Raw genomic sequence first — 16,880 nt, 5'->3', positions numbered from 1 at the left:
TTAGCCCCACTCTTTGCCGGGTTAGTCTCTATTCTCCTTGGTAGGACCTGCTTTACAGATAGCCCCGCCCCTCCACTGAACCCCGCCCTCTTCCCAAATCCCGCCCCATAGACTAGTTAATTCTCTTCCAGCCCCGCCCCGCCTCTACCCATAAATACTGACCTTCCTTTGGCTCAGACCCACGTCCCTCTTGCTCTCAGTCCTGCCTCCAGCCCCGCCCTGTGCAGCTCCGGCTCCTCCTCCGCCTCGCTGCCTTCCTCGGAGACCAAGGCCAGGTCTTTACCGCAGCAGCGGCGCCAGCAGTGGGGGGAGGGAGAAGGGAGGGAGGAGACAGAGGGGGAAGGGAGAAGGGCGGGCTCCTCATCCCCAGCCCCTCGCTTCATGTTTGCAACCACAGATTCGACACAGTTGGCCGGACAATTCCGCATCTCAGGTACTGCGACTTCAGTCACCATAAACTCTCCTCTAAGATAGAGGTGCTAGAGAAGCCCTGTGGGGTGTTCAGGGGCCCTTACGAATGCCAGAGAATGGTCTCCCCAGCCTCAGCTGGCGGGCGGAGATCTGTGTCGAAAGTGCAGGTTGGCAGCGCTCCGGCAGCACGTTTACCCTGCGCAGACGCCGTCGCTGCTGCCGCTGCTGCTGCTGCCTGCTGCTGCTGTTTCTTCCTTTGCCGCCACCGTCTCCAACGCCGCCGTCCCCGCGCTGCCTCCGGGAGTCTCCATTGTTCCGGCAGTGCCGGATCTGGACGCCGAGCAACTTAGGGGCTCTCAAAACGGGAGGCAGCTGAGAGAGTTGAGACGACACCAGGGCGCCGGCAGGAGCGGAGGGGGTCAGCGCGGGAATCCCGGGGAGCCGGGGCCAGAGCGTGAGGCTGCAGGGGGCCGGGGTGGCGAGGTCTGAGGTCTCCGAAGTTGGGGCTCCCCCTCCCCGGCCCATCTTTCCCTGCCGGCCTCCCCAAGTGGAGTCGGAGCCCCGGTGGGCGGCCCGGCGATGAGCCCGGACTCGAGGTGGCCGGTGAGTGCGGGCCAGGGACCAGGGCGGGAGTGGCTAACGGGGAAGGGTTTGACTACTTTTGTGGGGAGCTTGTTGAGCTGTCCTGCCCTGGTGCCCCTCGGGCCCTTCCACCCGGGAGAACTGACAGTGACTTCGCTTCCAGCAGGCATCCCAGGGCAACAATGTTTCCTTCAGGGCTACCGAAGTCAACTGCGGGAGGAGAGTCTTGTTTAACTTGTTACACTTCGACAAAAGGGAAACGGCGAGCCGCATCCGGGAGAGGGCTGCGGGCACTGCCTGGGCCTGGCCTGATCCCTCCGGCTCCCGCCTGCTACTTCCTCCAGCCCCCTGAGTTCTGCCGCCTTACTTTTGGGCCCTGAGCCCTACCCACGGGCTTTCAGATCTGTGTTCTCGGCTCCCTCCCCTGTGCCTCTGCCGCTGACTCCCAGCGGGACATCTGCCCAGGGCTCTGTGCTACTTAGGAAGCCAGGGCAGCAGAGCTGCAGCGTTCACCAGGGACCCACCATTGAAAGAGAAGAGCTTATTTATGCTTACGATTGGTTTGTTTTTAAAGGCACAGAAGCAGGTAGGAGGTAGAAGGGAGCTGGAATTGAAGTAGTAGCTTTACTGATGTGAAAGTCAGGTGCTTTGACAGAGACACTGAAGCAGCCCACTTGCTTGGTTAGGTTGCAGGAAGATAGAGGCCTAGAGGGGTCACTGTTTGTCAGGGAGGTCAGGGTGGCACTGTCTGGAATGGTACCAAGCCCCTAGCTGAATTGTTAAACTCAACTAAGTCTGGAGAAACTGGGGCAGTCTCTGACTAAGCTGGGCTTCCTGGGGGCTGGTGCCATCTGCTGTCTTCATTCACCCAGGAACACTGGAGAGGAGAAAGGGAGGGCCCTGAAGACCAGCATGGAATTGAGTGTGCCTGGATTGCCTTGTTCCTGTCTGTACACTTAGAGCTTGGTACCACTGCCAGGGCCAGGGGATAGACTCTCCCTAAAGACCTCAGAAGTGAACTAATTCTTTCTGTAATCCAGTGATTTCTGCTGGAGTCCAGGACTACATCATTGGCTACCCATTCAGGCTTCTACATGGGCTAACACTAGTCTTCATCCATCTCTCTCAGCTCCAGATCTGATGATCTCATTCAGCTATTCTGGTACTGGGGATATAGAGGTGGGCTCTGGTGTCTGCACCGCACAGCTTCCAGTCTGGTGGGGAGGAGACAAAGGTGAGAATGGAATGCTGTAAAAACACAGCTCCCCATAGGAGAGACAAGTCATACCAAAAGAAGTGACACTTGATCTGGGTTTTGAAGAATGAGTAGGAGCTCACTAATAAGAGAGGATGGAAGGCATTCCAAATAGAGATCATCTTGCAAGAATGAGAGGTTATAACTTTCAGGAAATGGCAAGCTGCCCTGGATAGACAGAAGCACAGCTGTAACTGGTGAAAAGAAGAGTCTGAAAAGGAGGACTAGGACCAGACAGTGAAAGGAGCCCCTGAATGTCAACATAGGGAATTTGGATATTATACTGAAGTAGGGAACATCAGAAAGATTTTAATCCAAGATTGAAATGACTGTTGCTACTTGGTAACAAGATCACTCTGGCCACATTATGCAAGATTAGGCTAGAAGGTTGAGGCAGAGGGTAGAGTGACCAGGCAAGAGGTGAGGAGGCCCACACAGTGGCCATGGTGTGGAGGAGATGACACTTAGAGATGCTGTAGAGGTAGGCTGGCCAGGATCCTTGAAAAGAGAAAGGGTTGGAGGGAGTGGAGTGGGTAGTCAGGAGCTCTTCCTAGGCCTCTGTTAACTCATCTGTACATTCTAGATGTGACAGCATGGGGGTGGACTTTGACGTGAAGACTTTCTGCCACAATTTGCGGGCGACTAAGCCACCATATGAGTGCCCTGTGGAGACTTGCCGCAAGGTCTACAAGAGTTACAGTGGTATTGAGTACCACCTGTACCATTATGACCACGACAACCCACCGCCCCCTCAGCAGACTCCACTCCGCAAGCACAAGAAGAAGGGGCGCCAGTCACGCCCAGCCAACAAACAGTCCCCCACCCCCTCAGAGGTATCACAGTCACCGAGCCGTGAGGTGATGAGCTACGCACAGGCCCAGCGCATGGTGGAGGTGGACCTGCACGGCCGCGTCCATCGCATCAGCATCTTTGACAACCTGGATGTGGTGTCAGAGGACGAGGAGGCCCCCGAGGAGGCCCCTGAAAATGGCAGCAACAAAGAGAACACAGAGACACCAACTGCAACTCCGAAGTCAGGCAAGCATAAGAACAAGGAGAAACGCAAGGATTCCAACCATCACCACCACCATAATGCTTCTGCCAGCACCACTCCCAAGTTGCCAGAGGTTGTATACCGGGAGTTGGAGCAGGACACCCCTGATGCCCCTCCCCGGCCAACTTCCTATTATCGGTAAGGCCTCCTCTGTCTCCCAACTCTGGAACACTGGTCAAACAGGGCTCAGGAGCCAGAGAGAGGAGACAGGCAGCAGATAGGAGAGTGGCAGGGATAAAGGATAACAGGAACACACTAGTCCTATCAGGGCAGTGAGAGGAACAGTACTCCAGCTAATGGTGGTGGCACTTACTATAACTACTCTTTCATGTTATTCTCTTTTTAATTTTCTTTTTTCCCCACATATTATTCTCACAACAACTCACTCAGGTAGATATTGTTCTCATTCAACAGATGAGGAAACCACAGTTCAGAAAGGGGCCAGACATGCCAAAAGTCAAATGCCAGTAGGTAGCTGAACCAGTATTCAAACCTAGGTTCCTCTGACTCCAGAGCTATACTGTTTCCACTCTATCAAAGGACTCCTTCTCTGGTTCCTGACCCTCTCCACTCCATCACTGTGTGACCTTGGGAAAGGGATCTGGCTTCTTGTGTTCTAGTGGCCCCACCTGTAGAGTAGGTTTAATATTCCCCTGCCTGCCTAAAGGTAGAGGACAAGGAACACTGATTTATAAGGTCCTAAAAGCAGCCTGTAAATCGCAGAGGTAATTTTCCCATCGTTCATTCCTTTCTTGTCACCCAGCCTTTAGCATGCCTAATCATTATGTCCGTCAACTATATTTTGTACTCCTCCAATGGCCTTTTTTTTTTATTTCATTTAATTGTTTCTTGATAACCCACTTCCTCCCAAAAATTAGTCACAGTGGCTCCTAATAAAGTCACAGGCATAGGCTAAATTTCTTTAACATGAGGTAAAAAAAAAAATGAAGGATTGGGGGCAGGGTGGTGGTAAATTGCATAGAGAAAGTCTAGCCAAAGGATGGTACAAAAACCAAGTATACAACTTACCTCTGAGAATCTTGGCATCCAAGGCAAAAAGAGCATTCTGATGAGTTAAGGTGCAGTCTTTGGTGCCAGCTAATCAGAAGGTCTGATCTCTGAGAAAGACTTATAAAGGTTTTTACAAAAAGTGTAATCCATATGATGTTATACTAAATCTCATAAAAGCAAATCTGTGGGAACCCAAGTAATTTGGCTTAGTATGTCACTTTTCTCTCTCTCCCCTGTTCACATGTTACCTAGTCTCCTTCCTCTCTTCCATTCTTTTCATCTGACTAGCCCAGCTCCACCTCCTTCTGGCTTTCCATCTGGTGGCACTGACTGTCATTTCCACCCCCAACACAGACCCCTGTCAGAGCCTGTCCACTCTCCTAACTGCGCCCTCCTAATGGCACTCTTTGCTTTGATGGGCAGCTCAGCCCAACTCATTCTGTTCCCTTTCTCCCTCCCTCCACTCAGATCCACTCTTTCCTCCTGGGGAGCCAGGCTATTTCTCCAGGGCAGCAGTTCTCAGCTTGGCGCACTGCCATCAGTTTGGAGTTGTATTGGGTGCAATTTATTACTACTGTTAGCAAAACTGCCCAAGTTTTGGAAAGAAGAGTTGAGATCACCTCTCTAATAACACCACTTTCTCTTGTTTGCATCTGATACCCCTGAGGAGGATAAGGAGGGCGGTGTGCCAGGAATTGTGTATGACATGTAGCCTACCTTATCTGTGCTGTAGTGAACCTGTAATCTGGGTGCACTGTGGAAGTGTATTATGTGTGTCATGGCAAAGAAAAGTTTTAGAGCTGTTGCCAATGTCTGGAAGGGGCCTTATGGTTCACACTAGCCCTGAGCCACATGCTTTTTCAAGGATGAGGACATTGCAGCCACCTGGGGAAGAGGTGCAGTGCTAAGGAATAAGCTGCTTCAGATAGACATAGCATTTTAGTGTCTTTTCTTCTCTTCCACCCTCAAAATACCTTTCAAATGAACAACACTGAGAACCTATATCTGTGTGGTTCTTGCCTCTATCCTATAGTGGAGGAGCTCAACACATAAACAGCTATAATACAAAGCAAGGTGGTGGGTCAGGGCTATGCAAAAGCTAATAATAAAGCTAACATTTATTGAATACTTGCTGCATGGCAGGTACTGTTCCTGAGTACTTTACCTGTATTAACTCATTTAATGCTCACAATAGCTATATGAAATAGGTTCATGTTAGCATCATCACTTTAAGATGAGGAAACCTAGGCTCAGGGAGGTCAGCTCACTTGTCTACTACCATACAAAGCATGATTCCAGAGCCTATGTTTGCCTGGCCTGGTCTAGCACCAGGACCCCATTTCCCTTGTGGAGAGAGGATGGGCAGCCAGCTATGGGCCATTTGATTTGGTCCATTCATTTTTGTAATTCCATTTAATCCTGACAGCATCTTTGGGAATAAGTAGTATTATCTTAATTCTATCGTCAATAAAACCGGGTTCAGAAATGAGCAGTGATGTTCTGAAGGTCACAAAGTGAGAGAGCCAGGATTTAAATTCAGGTTTGTTAGAAGCCAAAGCCCCATTCTTTCCATTGCAGCTCTCTGTAGCTTTACAGTACTAGAGTCCAGGTGACCTAGAGCATGGTTAGGGCATTGGAGCCTGCTCTGACTCCCAGGAACCTGCTGGTCCAGTGAGCACTGTAGAGTGTGAATCCTGGCTCTGCCACTTCCCAGTGTTGTGACCTTTCTGTATTGGGCAATTAACTTCTCAAAGCTTGCATTTCCTCCTTTGCAAAATGAGGGCAATAAAAACATTGACCCTATGGCTATATTGACAGTAAATGTGATAACTTAGCACAGTGCCTGGCTCACAGTAAATGCTCAGTAAATCTTAGTTGTTCTGACTGTTATCTTCCAAGACTAACCAGTCAATCACACAGTACCTATAGTTTGAGGGAGCCCTGAGCTTGTGTTGGCACAGCTGACAAGACCCACAGCAGCTCCATTCAGGACACTGCTAGCTGGTGCTAAAATAACTTAGAAATAATTTTCAGGTGACTTCTGAGAACATTCCTTCCCCTGACTCTTTGCACCATCATCCAGACCATCCCAGTGGGTCCTAGCTGCCCCATCCTTCTCACTTTAGAGCTGCTGCACCCCAAGGGAGGGGTGTAGCATCTAGGATATGAGGTATGGAGTTAGCAGGCCTAATTTGACATCCCAGCTCTACCACCTTCTCACAAGGGAGCTGGGGAATGAAGTAACCTCTCCAAACCTATGTTTCCTTTTCTACAAAACAGGAATGATTATAAGACCTATAAGTAAGGGTGGAATGAGACAACATATGTACAGAGGGCTTAGAGTAAATGCTTGGCAAATGTAACCCATTGTCTTTAAGGGAGGGAAATCTCAACCATATGATGCTGGGCTGCCTGTGTGCACTGCAGGTACATCGAGAAGTCAGCAGAGGAGCTGGACGAGGAGGTAGAGTATGACATGGATGAAGAGGACTATATCTGGTTGGATATTATGAATGAGCGACGGAAGACAGAGGGTGTGAGTCCCATCCCACAGGAGATCTTTGAGTACTTAATGGACCGGCTGGAGAAGGAGTCCTACTTTGAGAGCCACAATAAAGGCGACCCCAATGCACTAGTGGACGAGGATGCTGTGTGCTGTATCTGCAATGATGGTGAATGCCAGAACAGCAATGTCATCCTCTTCTGTGACATGTGCAACCTGGCTGTGCACCAGGAGTGCTATGGTGTCCCCTATATCCCTGAGGGCCAGTGGCTGTGCCGCCGTTGCCTACAATCACCCTCCCGTGCTGTGGACTGTGCCCTGTGCCCCAACAAGGGTGGTGCCTTTAAGCAGACAGATGACGGGCGCTGGGCCCATGTGGTGTGTGCCCTGTGGATTCCTGAGGTCTGCTTCGCCAACACAGTCTTCCTGGAGCCAATTGACAGCATTGAGCACATCCCACCAGCTCGCTGGAAGCTGACATGCTACATCTGCAAACAGCGGGGTTCAGGGGCCTGCATCCAGTGCCACAAGGCTAACTGCTATACAGCCTTCCATGTGACGTGCGCCCAGCAGGCCGGCCTTTACATGAAGATGGAGCCTGTGCGGGAGACAGGTGCCAATGGTACCTCCTTCAGCGTCCGCAAGACAGCCTACTGTGATATCCACACACCGCCTGGTTCAGCACGCCGCTTGCCTGCCATGTCCCACAGTGAGGGTGAGGAGGAGGAGGAGGAGGAGGAGGATGAGGGTAAAAGTTGGAGTTCAGAGAAAGTCAAGAAGGCCAAGGCCAAATCCCGGATCAAGATGAAGAAGGCGAGGAAGATCCTGGCAGAGAAGAGGGCAGCTGCACCTGTGGTGTCCGTGCCCTGCATCCCACCACACAGGTATGTGGGGAGCAGGTGGACAGGTTGGTAAGGGAAGAACAAGCCCTCCTGAAGATTGACAAAGCCCTGAGTGGAGTGACAGAGTTAGGTTATCTTCTTCCTAGTAGGAGCTATATAGAAATTTTAAAATATCCAAAAGAGATTAGCTCTAACAGGTCACGTGACTTTTATATTAGGAGCCAGAAACTTTGATTTTTATCTGGAAGACCTAACATATTTTAAACTGACCTTCATTTGATGATGTGGTTCAAGTAATGGAGAAAGGATGTAATAGCTACCAGCTACAATAGAAGAAATAGTCTGACTTTTAAGGGAGAAATGGAATGAAAAGGGGGAAGGAAATGCTTAAGAAGTCACAAAGTAGTTACTGCAACTCTCTTATGTCCCTAGTTGATTTTCTATAGTTTACTGCTATACTTTATCTTAAAACCTGATAAGACTCTGTCTGAGCTGGGTGCCCCAGGGTAAAATGGTACTTTAGGCTGTAGTGACAAGAGCGGTCTTAGGAGCTGAACTCCCTAATCCCCTGGTGAACAGGTTTAGGGATCTTGATTAGTGCTGGGAGTTTGGCTTCCAGTCTGCCAAACTGCCATTGACAGTAGACTTGTTCCCTATTCAGCCCCATTCAGACACTCTCAACTAGCCAGAGGCCCTTGTTTTACTTAAGAAAATTTGTTCTTCTGCTTCCCAGGCTCAGTAAAATCACCAACCGCCTAACCATTCAAAGGAAGAGCCAGTTCATGCAGAGGCTGCATAGCTACTGGACACTGAAGCGGCAGTCACGGAATGGGGTCCCACTGTTACGTCGTCTGCAGACACACTTGCAGTCTCAGAGGAACTGTGACCAAGTCGGGGTACTGTGTCATGTTCCCTGTGGGCTCTGGGAACTAGGGCCAGGGGGTAAGAATTAAGATTTATGACTATAGCATTCAGTGTCTGAGGGCATAAGCTGTTTCCTTTATTAAGCTAGCCCTCTAACCAGACCCAGGAAGAAATCTTTATAGATTATCCTTGTAGAAGGGTACTGTTCCTATGTATTCATCCATTCATTCCACAAGTGTATACCAAGCATGGCACAGGGGACACTTAGGTTGAGGGGCTCCCACTGGAGCTGGCAAATCTGCCAGTAAATTCATGTGTGCCCTCCTTTGGCTTTATCTGAACTCAAGTTTCCTGGTCTGTGCTCCCCTCTGGCCTTCCTTTGGCTCCCTTATCATCTCCTGACCCCTTTTTGCTTCTACAGAGAGATTCTGAGGATAAGAACTGGGCCCTCAAAGAACAACTTAAGTCCTGGCAGCGGCTCCGGCACGACCTAGAGCGAGCTCGGCTGCTGGTGGAGCTGATCCAAGCGAGAGAAACTCAAAAGGGAGACAGTGAGTACTCCTGGGCCAGCTGTATTTTAAAGAGGAAAGAATATATCTGGGAGAAGGAAAAGCATGTGTCACCTAGCCAGGAAGCAACGAGACTGATGTTGGAGTCAGGTCTTCTGAAGTGCAGTGTGTTCTCGGGCCCACCAGAAGCAGACTGTCACAAGAGAGTATGAATGGAATTCTGAATTATTTTATATAGGTAACTAGTGCTGTAAGCTCAGTCAAGAAGTGAAAGGCCAGAGTAGTAGTTGTTTCACTGGGTGGGGCCTTGTAGAATGTAGACCTGAGTTAGTACACCCAGCTATTGGGGGTGGGAAAGAAGGAAAATGCCCACACCAGCTGCGACCATCTCCTCAGACCTCCTTGCCAAGGGACTGGCCTGGGCCTGGCTGATTGGGCCTTTCTCTGTGTCAGATCAAGGTCCAGCAGATTGCCATGGAGATGCAGCTAACCCCTTTCCTCATCCTCCTTCGAAAAACCTTGGAGCAGCTCCAAGAGAAGGACACAGGCAACATCTTCAGCGAGCCGGTCCCTCTGTCTGAGGTAACCGAATTGGACGAAGTAAGAATCCCTTCCCCTCACTCCACCTTCTTTCTGTTCCTCTCCCAGTTGGACCCCTGCTGCAGGTCTGGGCCAGGGACTAGGAGGGAACCTTGAAAAGAGGGGCTGGTGGCCCTGGAGCTCCAGGATGACTGGAGTTACATGTATCACCTGGACTGTGTCTTGTCCCTGTCATACCCCAAGGGCCCAGAATGGGAGGCAGTCTGCATTCCCTCCCCAGAGGCAGGGACTGAGTCTGCCAAATGAATAATCCCAAGGCAGGAAGACACTTCGGGGTGCTGAACCCTAGAACGGAGACTTTAGAAGGCTCAGCACCTAAAGAACGAGCTCTGAAGCCCTAGGTCCTGACTGGCAGACTCTTCTCTCTAAAAGATATAAAACGAGAGGCCTGATGCAGCAGCCTCCTTATAAGTCTTAACAATAAGCAGAAATGAGCTATAGGAATGCAAGGTGGTATTATTTCTGGAGGACACCCTTAGCTGTTTTCTTATTGAAGCCTCATATGGCTCTAGGAGGAGGATTTAGCAGTAATTTTATCACTTTTTCCAGGCCAGGAAAAGAAGGCCCAGAGAGGTTAAGAGACTTGCTAAGGTCACACAGCTTGTGACTGGTAAAGTCAAGACTGAATGCACCCCTCCTTTCCTCTGTGCTATATGCCTACCTCTATGGTGGGAGGAGGTTACTGGATGCTTTTCAAGGGGTGGCGTTAGGAGCAGAGGTTCAGGGGAATGAGAAGCATATCTCCACTTAGCCACACCTACCCTGCTCTCCTAGGTACCTGACTATCTAGACCACATCAAAAAACCCATGGACTTTTTCACCATGAAGCAGAACTTGGAGGCTTACCGCTACCTGAACTTTGATGATTTTGAGGAGGACTTCAACCTCATCGTCAGCAACTGCCTCAAGTATAACGCCAAGGACACCATCTTCTACCGGGCAGCAGTGCGGCTCCGTGAGCAGGGTGGTGCTGTGCTCCGCCAGGCCAGGCGCCAGGCAGAAAAAATGGGCATCGACTTTGAGACGGGCATGCATATCCCCCACAACCTGACTGGAGACGAGGCCCCACACCACACTGAAGATGGTGGGTGATGAGTCACAGATATATAGAGGCCAATGCTAAGGATGAACAGCTTTCCTAAAGTCCCATCCTGGGAGCAGGCAGTATAGACAGGAAGCAGTTAGGCTGAACAGTGGCAAGCTTTCCCCAGGAAACCAGATTTGGTGAATGGATAGCAATGTCTGCCAGTCCACTTCTTGGCGCTGCTATATTATGGCTGTTTCTGGTGGGAAACTGAGGGAAGAAGTGGGTTTCTTGCTGCCTGTTCAAGATTTAAGGGGCTCAGAGAACTGCCCTGAGTCTGATCTTTTCCCCTCATCCCCACCCCTAGCAACAGAGGAAGAACGGCTGGTCCTGCTGGAGAACCAGAAGCACCTGCCAGTGGAAGAGCAGCTGAAGTTGTTGCTGGAACGGCTAGATGAAGTGAATGCCAGTAAGCAGAGTGTGGGCCGCTCACGGCGTGCAAAGATGATCAAGAAAGAGATGACAGCACTGCGGCGGAAGCTTGCCCATCAGCGGGAAACTGGAAGGGATGGGCCTGACCGTCATGGCCCTTCTATCCGGGGCAGTCTGACACCCCACCCGGCAGCCTGTGACAAAGATGGGCAGACAGACAGTGCCGCTGAGGAGAGCAGCAGCCAGGAGACAAGCAAAGGTCTGAACCCCATAGCAAGGTGGACCCCAAAGCAAATCAGACCTTGATTCTGAAGCCTACACTTACTTAGCCCCTGCCATCCCCTAGGTGGAGGTCTTTCCTACATAGCTAGCTGTACTTTCTCCCTCATTCCCCAGTCAGGGCCCTCTTAGCTGCCTCTGTGGCCATTTGTATAAGAAACACTGTTCCCAGTTCCATGATCCTCAACTCATCTCCCCAACAATAGCTGGAATAATGGTCTTATACACCCAGGACATATCCTGGACATTTACCCTTCCCACATCAGGCCCCTCACCAACTCTCCTTCTCTCTTTCTCTGCTCCAGGCCTGGGTCCCAACATGTCCTCAACCCCCGCACATGAGGTGGGCAGGAGAACCTCAGTTCTGTTCTCCAAAAAGAACCCGAAGACAGCTGGACCGCCCAAGAGGCCGGGCCGGCCCCCCAAAAACCGGGAGAGCCAGATGACCCCCAGCCACGGAGGCAGTCCTGTGGGGCCCCCCCAGCTCCCCATCATGGGCTCCCTCCGTCAGCGCAAGCGGGGTAGGAGCCCCCGGCCCAGTTCAAGCTCAGACAGCGACAGTGATAAATCCACAGAAGATCCCCCAATGGGTGAGCCTCACCATCACCCAGTCCCCCAAGAGAGTGAGCAAAGCTGCCATCCTTCCCAACATAACTTCCACCTATCCCTTCATTTGCCCATAATATGTCAAAGCTAGAAGGGCCCTTAGGAATCCTTTAATTCAATCCCCTGATTTTACAGACTGGGAAACTGAAACCCAAAGACACTGATCCAGCTAGATTCCCATCCAGGGCCCCCTCCATTGTATCACTTCACTTCTTCTCTTCTCACCCCCGCTTTGGGGATCTCCTGCCCTTTAAGCCTTGTGTGTCCTAAGGTCTATAACTGCCAAGGGAAGTGTAAGGGGTGGGGCAGAGCTGGGGCCAACTGTGGTGGACACTCCCCAGAGCTAGCTCTGCTGGCCAAGGTTGGAGGAATTTTCCAGCACAGGAGAAGCAAGGCTCTAAGTACCTCTGACCCCCATGCCATCTCTGATCTACATCTTCCTGACTGATTCCTTCCCTCCTCCCCTTCCCCCTCCTCCCCATCCAAGACTTACCAGCCAATGGCTTCAGCAGTGGAAACCAGCCAGTGAAGAAGAGCTTCTTGGTATATCGTAATGACTGCAGCCTTCCCCGGAGCAGCTCAGACTCTGAGTCCAGCAGCAGTAGCAGCAGCAGTGCTGCTTCAGACCGAACCAGGTACCAGCCCTCCAGATCAAAGCCTGCCTCTGGGTTGCTCTTCTGGGTTTCGCTATGGGAAGTGAGGTGGCAGCCATCTCAGCCTAGATTAAGATGGCTCAAACCCAAGGTTCTCTGCAAAATAATGGAATAGATGTGAATTTCTCCATAATGGAATGGAGGGACCATACTGGGTTCACCTGATGTTTTAGAGCAGAGGGCATAAACTGATGCCTTCTGTGGCCTGGATTTGGCCTGCAGACGTATTTTGTTTGGCCAGTATGGTGGGGGAGTTTTGTTTGTTTGTTTGTTTGTTTGTTTGTTTGTTTTTAATGAATCCAGAAGTACCACATAAAACTCTCAATATTTTAAAAATTAGATCTGGCAAATCTGGCCAGTACTGCTTTTAGACAGGGCATGCATTCAGCACCACCACTGCTAAATCGAACCCACATTAGTCAAATCATTGCCTAGTCCCAAAAGAGGGCATTTGGATTTGAAATTCTTTAAGTAACTTTTGCTTTCCAAAAGTTTTAGGTGCTAGGGGTTTAAAAAAGAAAGGACACCCACCACACATTCTCCACTCTTCTCCTTTGAGCTAAGCTCCCCTTGTCTTATCTACAGCACAACACCCTCAAAACAAGGCAGGGGCAAGCCCTCCTTCTCTCGGGGCACATTCCCAGAGGATAGCAGTGAAGATACCTCAGGCACTGAGAATGAGGCCTACTCCGTGGGCACTGGCCGCAGTGTGGGCCACAGCAGTAAGTACTGTTGCCCAAGGCCAGGGATGCTGGGGGCCCAGTATCCGGGCCTTGCCAGCCCCCTGTCTGCTGATCTGCCCCCTCTCTCCCATTCCTGTGAAGTGGTAAGGAAGAGTCTGGGTCGGGGACCTGGCTGGCTGTCAGAGGATGAGGACTCCCCTCTGGATGCTCTGGACCTGGTGTGGGCCAAATGCCGAGGGTATCCATCATACCCAGCTCTGGTAGGCTTCTGCTTTTCTTGTCATATCCCTTGCCTGTCAACCCCAGAATGCAGACTCACAATTACTAGACTTCTGTTCTGCTGAGCTGCAGAGTACAAGGGTCTTTGGCAGGTAGACAAAGGTCCCCGATTAGTTTATTCATCTCTCCCTTTTCCTTTTCTTTGCCCCTTGGGCTCTGAAATAGTTCAGCATAGGAAGAAGGTCAACATTGCAGCCCTGGAGGCATAATAACCTTTTTATGTCTCCACTGCAAAGGAGACTCCAAATTCTTGGGGAAGAAAGGGACTGAACAAAACTATGGTCTTATTACTCCTTCAGATCATTGATCCAAAGATGCCCCGGGAAGGTATGTTCCACCATGGGGTTCCCATTCCTGTGCCCCCACTGGAGGTGCTGAAACTTGGGGAGCAGATGACCCAGGAAGCCCGAGAGCATCTCTACCTCGTCCTCTTCTTTGACAACAAGAGAACCTGGTAAGGGAGAAAGGGGGCATTTGGTGACCTACAGCCACAAATGCAACCCTGGGTATGGGGATAGGCTGCCAGGAAATTCTAGCAGCAGTCAGACGAAGCTATCACAAATCAGTGGAGGAGGGACTTAGATCTTTGAGCAAAAGGGTTGTGTTGGCCATGAGTCTGAGTGACTGAGTGGGCAGCAGCTCACAGACAACCATAGCTGGAAAACAAAGGACCATCAGTGACTGACAAATATGGAAGTGGTTCTCCACCCAGACTCTGAGTTTTCCCACTTCTGCCTCCATAGTGACAGGATGGGGATAAAGCAGGCATAAACATTCAGATTCTGGATCCCTGTGATCTCATTTACATACATAATCTTTTTGTTTGTCTGCAGAGGATATTTAATACCAGTACAGACTTCCTGGAGCCTATGGGACAGGGTACCTTTTTCAGGTTAGGTCAGGGCTCCTCCTATGAGCAGTTCTTTGAGGGCAGGGACTGTGTCTCTTGGTCTCTGTAACCCCAGTACCCACCACAGCCTGACTTTCAAGAGGTATTTTTAAATGAATGGAGTGAGGAAGGCTGGTGCTTGTAGCTCTCCCAGAAATGACTGACTTGTTCTTCACTTCATCTTATAGGCAGTGGCTGCCTAGAACTAAGCTGGTTCCTCTGGGTGTGAACCAGGACCTCGACAAGGAGAAGATGCTGGAAGGCCGCAAGTCTAACATCCGCAAGTCAGTGCAGATCGCCTATCATAGAGCTCTGCAGCACCGCAGCAAGGTCCAGGGCGAGCAGAGCAGCGAGACCAGTGATAGTGACTGATACTACCTAGCACAGCCCAACCTACAGTGCCCTGCCACCTCTCTCCTTTTTGCTCACTGTCCTGGAGTGGCACCGGCCTCTGCACTGACTCATTCCTGGTCTTGGGGCCAGTCTCAGGGGAAGTTGGGTGGGGGCGGTCCCTCCTGCCCTGAGTGCAGCTGGACTGTACAGAACACTCCAAGGGCCCATGGTGGCTTTGCGCAAGGAAAGAAGAGGTCCCACAGGCCAGAAAGCTCCAGAGACCTCATAGCATTGTAGTGCAGGGTGGTGGGCCAAGGTTAGGACACTGCATAAAACAGGCCATCCCACCACCTATGCCTGCTCATGCCAGGAGAATATAACTGCCTAGTGGCCTGAGGCCATGCAGGTGGTGAGGTGAACAGGCATTGCCCAGCCTAACAGTGGGATTGATGTCTGTCCAGCCCAGAAGAGGGGCACTAGGTGACCCCCCTCCCCTGCTGTTGTAAATACTGTAATTAACGGAGAATTTAAATTATTCTCATTTGTAACTGCGTTTCCGGGTCGCGCCAGAGTCATTTGGTACTAAAAAGACTGGGGCCTGTCCCCTCTTCCCATTGATTCCCCCACCTTTCAAACTGGTTTGTATTTATTTCAAAAGAAGAAAATATATTGATTCTTACAAAATAAATTGTTTGGAATTCTTGGTTCTTGCTTTCTTCCAGGGCAAAGGGAGGTTTTGCCCCCGGGGATGTCATATAATTGGGCCCAAGTGGTTGCAGGCTGCTGATCATACTGCATTTGTAAGACAACAGCAAAGATAATAGGACAGCTCCCATTTCCCATGCACTTACTGTTTGTACCTGTGCTGAGCACTTTCAGATGTAGTTTCATGTATTCTTTGCATTAACTATAGGGGAAGTTAATAATAAGTAGGTTATCTGCACAGACACAGGTTTGAAAAATTAACTTGCTTAAGTTCTCACAATTAGGAAGTTGCAGAGCTAGGATTTTAACTCAGGTCTGTCTGTTTGCAGAGCTGACTCTTTAACCAGTAAGTATGCTGAACTGCTGGAGGAAGAGTCTACTGTTGATTCTTTCATGAACTTCAGATACTTCCAGTCCTTTGCCAGTAAGATGATGGTCAAAGTGCTTCAGAGTCACTATAGTTGTGAGTGACCTTCCCCTTCTTAACTGGGGACTAAGCAGGGATGTAGAGGATTTCTCTTCATTCATTCCCAATCCTGGCACCTTCTTTTCTAATTCAAACATTCATTGAAGGAAAGCCTTCCAAGTGCTAGGTACTTGTGGGCTGACATGCTAGTGGATGAGACAGTCACAGGAAGCAGTTATCAAGGGTCTCAGAGCTACTGAGGGGGGCTATAACAACCACAGCATTTGATTGATGATACCAAATTTCTGGTACTCCGCACTAGGTAGTGTGGGGGCGGCACAAATATAAATCAGCTGCAAATCTTGCCCTTAAGTTATTTGCAATCTAATTCGGCAACCAAAAAGCACTATGGTAGAAAGTTTAAAAAATCACCCAGATAAAAGTGCAGGTCCGCTAGCTTTTTGTGAGTTTCTCCAGAGCCCAGCAGCCAGCCCAGGCAACGGGGCTAAGCAGACAGGCTCAGGGCCACACACTTCCCTTGCATTCTGAATTGCCTTTCGCGCTCCCAGAGAAAGCCCCTCTACAGGCCGTATTCAGCTCGTCAGTGTTAGGTGGCGTTGTACTGGAGGAAAGCTGAGACCAGAACACAGGTGCAGGCGACAGGCGAGACTGGACGATCTGAGTCACGCCTCGGGAGTGAAGTCTGAGGAGGCCCACGAAGGCGAGCGCGAAGACCGAATCCTCAGGAGGCAGACGCTGTGGAGAGTCCTCGCAGGAGCTTGTGGGCCGGAGCTGTGCTCGGGGGCCCGTTGGATTCTCACTGAACAGGGATTTATGGGAGGAGGACTGAGGTGAACGAATAGCAGACTGGGGAGGCCCGGTGGGGAGAAGGGCTTCCTGAAAATGGCAAGGGATTGGATTTGGTTGGGCGGGTAGGCAAGCCTGAGAAATCCATGGCTC

The 16,880-nt window shown here is 50.5% G+C and overlaps 1 protein-coding gene across 1 annotated transcript; it reads left to right on the top strand.

Annotated features, from left to right (window-relative positions):
- Positions 1 to 633: 633 nt before the first annotated feature.
- On the top strand, positions 634 to 15,511 carry BRPF1 (bromodomain and PHD finger containing 1). The gene is given in 15 exon segments (XM_045832114.1): positions 634 to 1,014; positions 2,832 to 3,440; positions 6,741 to 7,700; positions 8,392 to 8,554; positions 8,944 to 9,044; positions 9,046 to 9,073; positions 9,485 to 9,631; positions 10,406 to 10,715; positions 11,023 to 11,346; positions 11,672 to 11,956; positions 12,460 to 12,607; positions 13,211 to 13,347; positions 13,450 to 13,568; positions 13,887 to 14,041; positions 14,665 to 15,511. Coding segments are annotated over 14 exon segments (3,660 nt in total). The 5' UTR covers positions 634 to 1,014; positions 2,832 to 2,841; the 3' UTR covers positions 14,849 to 15,511.
- Positions 15,512 to 16,880: the final 1,369 nt, after the last annotated feature.

This window comes from Phyllostomus hastatus, unplaced genomic scaffold (assembly GCF_019186645.2).
Source record: "Phyllostomus hastatus isolate PE091 unplaced genomic scaffold, TTU_PhHast_1.1 phas_contig_16, whole genome shotgun sequence".
In the NCBI taxonomy this organism is placed as follows: Eukaryota; Metazoa; Chordata; class Mammalia; order Chiroptera; family Phyllostomidae; genus Phyllostomus; species Phyllostomus hastatus.
The sequence above is the reverse complement of the archived record's forward strand: the minus strand, read 5'-3'. Positions and strand labels throughout refer to the sequence as shown.